Source organism: Oncorhynchus nerka, linkage group LG7, assembly GCF_034236695.1.
Source record: "Oncorhynchus nerka isolate Pitt River linkage group LG7, Oner_Uvic_2.0, whole genome shotgun sequence".
Lineage (NCBI taxonomy): Eukaryota > Metazoa > Chordata > Actinopteri > Salmoniformes > Salmonidae > Oncorhynchus > Oncorhynchus nerka.
This window is the reverse complement of record NC_088402.1, coordinates 30,012,127-30,020,937: the sequence shown is the minus strand read 5'-3', so window position 1 is coordinate 30,020,937 and position 8,811 is coordinate 30,012,127. Positions and strand designations below refer to the sequence as shown.

The window sequence follows — 8,811 nt, the reverse complement described above, 5'->3', positions numbered from 1 at the left end:
GCGCTCTTGCATATCTATCATTTCATCTGCTATAACATAGTGCTGAAACATTGGTATTTAGCCTATACAGCACATAATGTCTAGGTGTGTTGCTGATATACAGTCATTGTTCAATGGCGTTCAAACTGAAATGTGCAAATGTCAGGAAGCAGATGGACAGCAACAAACAAAACCAACTAAGTAGCAGCATAAAACATGACATTTATTTAGCGAGGTCTCACACAAGACATGAAGGACACAGGCAATGTTCAAATTATCCCTCCATCTTCAGTGTTCACTTCAATTCACTGAATTGAAAGAAAATGACTTTCAGAAATATGGTGGAAACTCCTGGCCCATGCCTCCACCAATCCAATCCTTCTACGTTTGTAGTACTGAACGAGAGAGGATGTTATTTGGACACATGACAGAAGCCACATTTCATCCCATAACTACCCGCTAGGAATTAAGTTTTTAGGAAAGTGACAAATTAGGTAAATAAAACATGTACAAAGCTAATAAACTACACAGCTTTTGTATTAACAAATACACAAAAACAACCATTTACAGACATTTAATAATCAGACATGAGCAACATACCTGATCAAGGTCGTACCATTGTTTTTTTTTTATTGCTACCGGGCCATACACTAGGTAGTATCTAGTAATATGCCATACACTAGGTAGTATATAGTAATATGCCATACACTAGGTAGTATATAGTAATATGCCATACACTAGGTAGTATCTAGTAATATGCCATACACTAGGTAGTATCTAGTAATATGCCATACACTAGGTAGTATATAGTAATATGCCATACACTAGGTAGTATCTAGTAATATGCCATACACTAGGTAGTATCTAGTAATATGCCGTACACTAGGTAGTATCTAGTAATATGCCATACACTAGGTAGTATCTAGTAATATGCCATACACTAGGTAGTATCTAGTAATATGCCGTACACTAGGTAGTATCTAGTAATATGCCGTACACTAGGTAGTATCTAGTAATATGCCATACACTAGGTAGTATCTAGTAATATGCCATACACTAGGTAGTATCTAGTAATATGGTATACACTAGGTAGTATCTAGTAATATGCCGTACACTAGGTAGTATCTAGTAATATGCCATACACTAGGTAGTATCTAGTAATATGCCATACACTAGGTAGTATCTAGTAATATGCCATACACTAGGTAGTATCTAGTAATATGGTATACACTAGGTAGTATCTAGTAATATGCCATACACTAGGTAGTATCTAGTAATATGCCATACACTAGGTAGTATCTAGTAATATGCCATACACTAGGTAGTATCTAGTAATATGCCGTACACTAGATGGTAGTAGGCCATACACTAGGTAGTATATAGTAATATGCCGTACACTAGATGGTAGTAGGCCATACACTAGGTAGTATCTAGTAATATGCCATACACTAGATGGTAGTAGGCCATACACTAGGTAGTATCTAGTAATATGCCATACACTAGATGGTAGTAGGCCATACACTAGGTAGTATCTAGTAATATGCCATACACTAGATGGTAGTAGGCCATACACTAGGTAGTATATAGTAATATGCCATACACTAGGTAGTATCTAGTAATATGCCATACACTAGGTAGTATCTAGTAATATGCCATACACTAGATGGTAGTAGGCCATACACTAGGTAGTATATAGTAATATGCCATACACTAGGTAGTATCTAGTAATATGCCATACACTAGGTAGTATATAGTAATATGCCGTACACTAGATGGTAGTAGGCCATACACTAGGTAGTATATAGTAATATGCCATACACTAGATGGTAGTAGGCCATACACTAGGTAGTATATAGTAATATGCCATACACTAGATGGTAGTAGGCCATACACTAGGTAGTATATAGTAATATGCCATACACTAGGTAGTATCTAGTAATATGCCATACACTAGGTGGTAGTAGGCCATACACTAGGTAGTATCTAGTAATATGCCATACACTAGATGGTAGTAGGCCATACACTAGGTAGTATCTAGTAATATGCCATACACTAGGTAGTATCTAGTAATATGCCATACACTAGGTAGTATCTAGTAATATGCCATACACTAGGTAGTATCTAGTAATATGCCATACACTAGGTAGTATCTAGTAATATGCCATACACTAGGTAGTATCTAGTAATATGCCATACACTAGGTAGTATCTAGTAATATGCCATACACTAGGTGGTAGTAGGCCATACACTAGGTAGTATATAGTAATATGCCATACACTAGATGGTAGTAGGCCATACACTAGGTAGTATATAGTAATATGCCATACACTAGATGGTAGTAGGCCATACACTAGGTAGTATCTAGTAATATGCCGTACACTAGATGGTAGTAGGCCATACACTAGGTAGTATCTAGTAATATGCCATACACTAGATGGTAGTAGGCCATACACTAGGTAGTATATAGTAATATGCCATACACTAGATGGTAGTAGGCCATACACTAGGTAGTATCTAGTAATATGCCATACACTAGATGGTAGTAGGCCATACACTAGGTAGTATCTAGTAATATGCCATACACTAGATGGTAGTAGGCCATACACTAGGTAGTATCTAGTAATATGCCGTACACTAGATGGTAGTAGGCCATACACTAGGTAGTATCTAGTAATATGCCATACACTAGATGGTAGTAGGCCATACACTAGGTAGTATCTAGTAATATGCCGTACACTAGATGGTAGTAGGCCATACACTAGGTAGTATCTAGTAATATGCCATACACTAGATGGTAGTAGGCCATACACTAGGTAGTATATAGTAATATGCCGTACACTAGATGGTAGTAGGCCATACACTAGGTAGTATCTAGTAATATGCCGTACACTAGATGGTAGTAGGCCATACACTAGGTAGTATATAGTAATATGCCGTACACTAGATGGTAGTAGGCCATACACTAGGTAGTATCTAGTAATATGCCATACACTAGATGGTAGTAGGCCATACACTAGGTAGTATATAGTAATATGCCGTACACTATATGGTAGTAGGCCATACACTAGGTAATATCCAGTAATATGCCGTACACTATATGGTAGTAGGCCATACACTAGGTAATATGCCTCACTCTAAAGGCGCATTAGATGGGCCTAGACCTTGCTGTACAGCGGCTACTATAGCCATCCCATAGGATGGGACACACTGAAACCAGAGGGGTGTATGGTGACACCACAAAGCAGTCTCACTCATTTAGCCAGCTCACTTTGATAAACATTAAGATACATCTCTTGATTTGCTAGTCAATAAAATATTAAATAAAAAGCTCTTAATATGGGTTGTTGGTTGTCTATGGAATGTAGAGTCATGGTGATATGAAGTCAGAATATTAATTGAAGTAGGCTGGCTAACTCATCAACCCTACTCTCTAACATCTCCCCCCTGAAGTACTTGGAACTTAGGTGCTCTTGAGGTTGAGTTCAGTTCATATGTCGTTGGACGCCGTGCCCTTGCTCTTGCGTCCTGGAAGAGGGAAGGCAGACTTGCTCTGAGGCTGTGTGAGGCGGCTGGTGAGCATGGTGAAGGGTTCGATGAGAGAGTTCCTCTCAGTGACGCTGACCTCCCAGAGCTTGACCTTCTCCCCCCGCGCCCACTGCTGCGCTGCCTCCTGCTCCACCTGACGACGCTCACGCAGGTCTGTCTTGTTCCCTAGCACGATCACCATCACCTGGAGGAAGACGGCGGAAGAGGGGACACTCCAACTAAACTCAACAACAATAGTATGAGGTTCTGGTTTGTGTTTTGGTTTACAGTTGGGGGTTTTCTGGACAATGTGCTTCTGCTTGCCATTTGGAGTCTACGCCGGGTTAGAATAAAACCACTGTGACAACTGTTGATGTAAATAGGGCTTTATGAATGATTGATTGATTAGCTGTTTGTGACCAAAACAATAAATGAAACCTGGCTCATTTGACTAAAATGTTAAAACCACACACACTTATCAATCCTTAGGGAGAGTTTCAATCATTCACAATCCCAGTACCTCTTTCTTGTCTCTGGACTTGTCTATTTCCTTCTTGAGGACATCCACCCTCTTAAAGGACTCCAGGCTGTCCACACTGTAGACCAGCACAAAGCCGTCTGCCACAGAGTAGTAGTGCTTGGGAAGGTCCAGGCCGTCGTGGAGCCCCCTGGTGTCATAGAGACGTAACTGTTCCTTTACACCACGATCCGTTTCCACCGATGCCACATACACATCCTCCTGGGTCTCAGTGGACTCTGAACCTGCAACAGACAGGAGACAATGGATCATTCAATGGTTGTGTTCAACACAGCAGACTAGTAGGTAGTGTAGGTAGGCAGTGCTCATTCAACTCTCGGTTAAATACAGTATTTATATTCTATAGCAGGGTTATTCAACTCTTAAAAGGCGCTGCATGGCCAATCCAAATAAAATTGTATTGGTCGCATACACATACAGCGACATACACATAAAGATGAGAGAGGCCTGTAATTTTCATCATAGGTACACTTCAACTATGACAGACAAAATGGAAAAAAAATCCAGAAAATCACATTGTAGGATTTTTAATGAATTAATTTGCAAATTATGGTGGAAAATAAGTATTTGGTCACCTACAAACAAGCAAGATTTCTGGCTCTCACAGACCTGTAACTTCTTCTTTAAGAGGCTCCTCTGTCCTCCACTCGTTACCTGTATTAATGGCACCTGTTTGAACTTGTTATCCGTATAAAAGACACTTGTCCACAACCTCAAACAGTCACACTCCAAACTCCATTATGGCCACGACCAAAGAGCTGTCAAAGGACACCAGAAACAAAATTGTAGACCTGCACCAGGCTGGGAAGACTGAATCTGCAATAGGTAAGCAGCTTGGTTTGAAGAAATCAACTGTGGGAGCAATTATTAGGAAATGGAAGACATACAAGACCACTGATAATCTCCCTCGATCTGGGGCTCCACGCAAGAACTCACCCCGTGGGGTCAAAATGATCACAAGAACGGTGAGCAAAAATCCCAGAACCACACGGGGGGACCTAGTGAATGACCTGCAGAGAGCTGGGACCAAAGTAACAAAGCCTACCATCAGCAAGGGCATTGAAGATGAAACGTGGCTGGGTCTTTCAGCATGACAATGATCCCAAACATACAGCCCGGGCAACGAAGGAGTGGCTTCGTAAGAAGCATTTCAAAGTCCTGGAGTGGCCTAGCCAGTCTCTAGATCTCAACCCCATAGAAAATCTTTGGAGGGAGTTGAAAGTCCGTGTTACCCAGCAACAGCCCCAAAACATCACTGCTCTAGAGGAGATCTGCATGGAGGAATGGGCCAAAATACCAGCAACAGTGTGTGAAAACCTTGTGAAGACTTACAGAAAACGTTTGACCTCTGTCATTGCCAACAAAGGGTATATAACAAAGTATTGAGATAAACTTTTGTTATTGACCAAATACTTATTTTCCACCATAATTTGCAAATAAATTCATTAAAAATCCTACAATGTGATTTTCTGGATTTTTTTTCTTCTCATTTTGTCTGTCATAGTTGAAGTGTACCTATGATGAAAATTACAGGCCTCTCTCATATTTTTAAGTGGGAGAACTTGCACAATTGGTGGCTGACTAAATACTTTTTTGCCCCACTGTATTTAGTAGTTGTTATTGCGGGTGTAGTGAAATGCTTGTGTTCCTAGCTCCAACAGTGCAGTAATAGCTAATCATTCACAACAATACACACAAATCTAAAAGTAAAACAATGGAATTAAGAAATATATAAATATTAGGGTGAGCTATGTCGGAGTGTTTGTGTGTGTATATATGTATATATGATGGAATGTATAGACACTGGACAGTATGTGGATAGAATATTTAGTATATCTGTAGAATACATAGGATAGAATAGTACATATACACCAATAGTTGAATACGATGGCATTGACTAGAATATAGTATATACATATGAAATGAGTAAAACAGTATGTAAACATTATTAAAGTGACCAGTGTTCCATCATTATTCTTTTTTAGATTTTTTTTGTATTTTGCCCCCCAATTTCGTCATATCCAATTACAATCTTGTCTCATCACTGCAACTCCCCAACTGGCTCGGGAGAGGCAAAGGTCGAGTCATGCATCCTCCGATACATGACCCGCCAAACCCCGAAGTCAGCCGAACCAATGTGGCGGAGGAACCACTGTTCAACTGACAACCGAAGTCAGCCTGCAGGCGCCCGGCCCTCCATAAGGAGTCACTAGAGCGTGATGAGACAAGTAAAGCCCCCCCGGGCAAACCCTCCCCTAACCCGGAAGACGCTGGGCCAATTGTGCGCTGCCCTGTGGGACGCCCGGTCACGGCTGGTTGTGACACAGCCTGGGATCAAACCCGGGTATCTAGTGATGCCTTAGACCGCTGCGCCACTCGGGAGGCCAGTGTTCCATTATTAAAGTGAGTAGTGATTCCATGTCTATAGAGCAGCAGCCTCTAAGGTGCAAGGTTGAGTAACCGGGTGGTAGCCGGCTAGTGACAGTGACTAAGTTCAAGGCAGAGTACTGGGTGGAGGCCGGATAGTGATGGCTATTTAACAGCCTGAGGGCAATGGCCTTGAGATAGAAGCTGTTTTTCAGTATCTCGGTTCCAGCTTTGATGCACCTGTACTGACCTTGCCTTCTGGATGATAGCGGGGTGAACAGACCGTGGCTCAGGTGGTTGATGTCCTTGATCTTTTTGGTCTTCCTGTGACATTGGGTACTGTAGGTGTCCTGGAGGGCAGGCAGTGTGATCTGTTGGGCAGACTGCACCACCCTCTAGAGAGCCCTGCGGTTGCAGGCGGTGCAGTTGCCGTACCAGGGGGTGATACAGCCCGACAGAATACTATCAATGGTGCATCTGCAAAATTTTGTGAGGGTCTTAGGGGCCAAGCCAAATTTCTTCAGCCTCCTGAGGTTGAAGAGACGCTGTTGCGCCTTCTTCATCACACTATCTGTATGGTTGGACCATTTCAGATTGTCAGTGATGTGTACGCCGAGGAACTTGAAGCTTTTCACCTTCATGATGTGGATGGGGGTACTCCTTCTGCTGTCTCCTGAAGTCCACAATCAGCACCTTTGTTTTGTTGACGTTGAGGGAGAGTATATTTTCCTTGCACCACTTCGACAGGGCCCTCACCTCCTCCCTGTAGGCTGTCTCATCATTGTTGGTAATCAGGCCTACTACTGTTGTGTCGTCTGCAAACTTGATGATTGAGTTAGAGGTCAGTCAGGGGTGAACAGGGAGTATAGGAGGGGGCTGAGCATTTACCCTTATGGCACCCCTGTGTTGAAGATCAGCGTAGTGGAGGTGTTGTTGCCTACCATCACCACCTGGGGGTGGCCCGTCAGGAAGTCCAAGACCCAGTTGCACAGGGCAGGGTTCAGACCCAGGTCCCAGAGCTTAATGATGACCTTAGAGGGTGTCTTGTTTTGCACACTTTGTGCGCTGCCCTGTGGGACTCCCGGCATAATAAAATGCAGTACTACAGGATATTTCTTAACGTAGCTCGTTATTAGCTAGCTATAACTGGCATGTTCACGTATCGCCAACCAGGATCAAACTGACCATGACCTAACCATTTGGGTGGTCTTAACCAACCATAGCACAGTATGATATGGCGGTAAAATGCATCCAATTACAATTCAGTATGTTTACACATACGAATATTACAGAAGGTACTGTGGTGTTGAAGCCTGAGCTATAATCAATGAACAGCAATCCGACGTCTGCATTGGCCATGCAGCATTTACAGTGATACAGCCTCAGCAGAATTCAGGGCATTCATACTTCTTGGCTTCGAGGAGCAATGCAGATCTGTTGTGAAGGAAGTTGTCAAGGAAGTGAATTTGTGTTTAAACAGGACCTCCCTCCCTCCCCTACCATCAGCCAATCATGTCAATGCAGAGTTATGTGGAGCCCTCTGCATTGTTACAACATTTAAGATGCGCACAGCAATGTAGTATGTAGCTCATTGGGTCACACCATCCATAAGTCGCCTCTGACAACATTTTCGGATCAAGCATAAATTGTCTCTTCATTGGCTATAAGGCCACAACAAGCCCACACCATGCTGGATGGTCTTTATCAGTTCTCTGCTTCACCCCAGATCATGGTCTTCAATTCACCTTCATATGAAGCCATGCATATACTTAGTCACAGATTGAATCTGCTAAAGTTGCATCGTGAAAGAAAAGTAGAACGCTGTCTTGCTCCAAATAACTGGACATTACAGGCTACATTTTCCAATACAATGCTAATTCCCTTTGAACACTACAAGCACATTTTACAGTGTTCATCTCTCACAACCACAGGCAAGTTCGAGTTTACAGTCATCAACTTACCAACAGCGTGATTACCATACAACAGCTGTTCAAGGATGGCTGTTTTTCCTACAGATGCCAAACCACACACCACAACTTTGCAACCTTTCCCCATTTCGATAACGCAAAAACCTGCAATAGCAGAAAATGAAACGTAAAATAGCTAGAAGATGAGCTGGCTAACTACTAGCGGGAAGCATCAAATATTTGCTCATTGTTCTATCTATGGAAGCATCTTCGTAAACATCGCATCCAAAGTTACCTAGCTAACGTTAGCTTGATGCAATAAATAAGTACCTTGGTTTAAAAGCTGACAGAGTTGGACAAATTGAGAGATTACAATTATTATTGCAATAAACTGGGTATCTACGTAACTTTGAAGTGATTTAGCTAGCTAACGTTAGCTAAAATCACAGCATCCATTCTGTGTTTTGACAACAAGGAAATCCCAATGATTCTCTG

General features: G+C 42.1%; 1 protein-coding gene across 2 annotated transcripts; it reads right to left on the bottom strand.

Moving 5' to 3' along the window:
- Positions 1-2,609: 2,609 nt before the first annotated feature.
- LOC115131438 (NF-kappa-B inhibitor-interacting Ras-like protein 1) lies at positions 2,610-8,793 on the bottom strand. 2 transcript variants are annotated; one of them, XM_065020400.1, is made up of 4 exons: positions 8,647-8,793; positions 8,371-8,481; positions 4,025-4,266; positions 2,611-3,709 (listed from the first exon to the last, which is right to left on the bottom strand). In XM_065020400.1, the coding sequence occupies exons 2-4, from the start codon at positions 8,462-8,464 to the stop codon at positions 3,467-3,469; spliced, it is 579 nt and encodes a 192-aa protein (XP_064876472.1). In that variant the 5' UTR covers positions 8,465-8,481; positions 8,647-8,793; the 3' UTR covers positions 2,611-3,466. The 2 variants fall into 2 exon arrangements, with proteins under 2 accessions (XP_064876473.1, XP_064876472.1); XM_065020401.1 differs by lacking the exon at positions 8,647-8,793 and having other exon boundaries at positions 2,610-3,709; positions 8,371-8,640.
- Positions 8,794-8,811: the final 18 nt, after the last annotated feature.

Bases quoted from the DNA above. Each gene is read 5' to 3' on its own strand.
- LOC115131438 (XM_065020400.1), bottom strand. From the start codon at position 8,464: ATGGGGAAAGGTTGCAAAGTTGTGGTGTGTGGTTTGGCATCTGTAGGA. The intron at 4,267-8,370 runs GTAAGTTGATGA...TGTCTGTTGCAG, and splicing joins GTATGGTAATCACGCTGTTG to GTTCAGAGTCCACTGAGACC. The intron at 3,710-4,024 runs GTACTGGGATTG...GTCTTCCTCCAG, and splicing joins AGTCCAGAGACAAGAAAGAG to GTGATGGTGATCGTGCTAGG.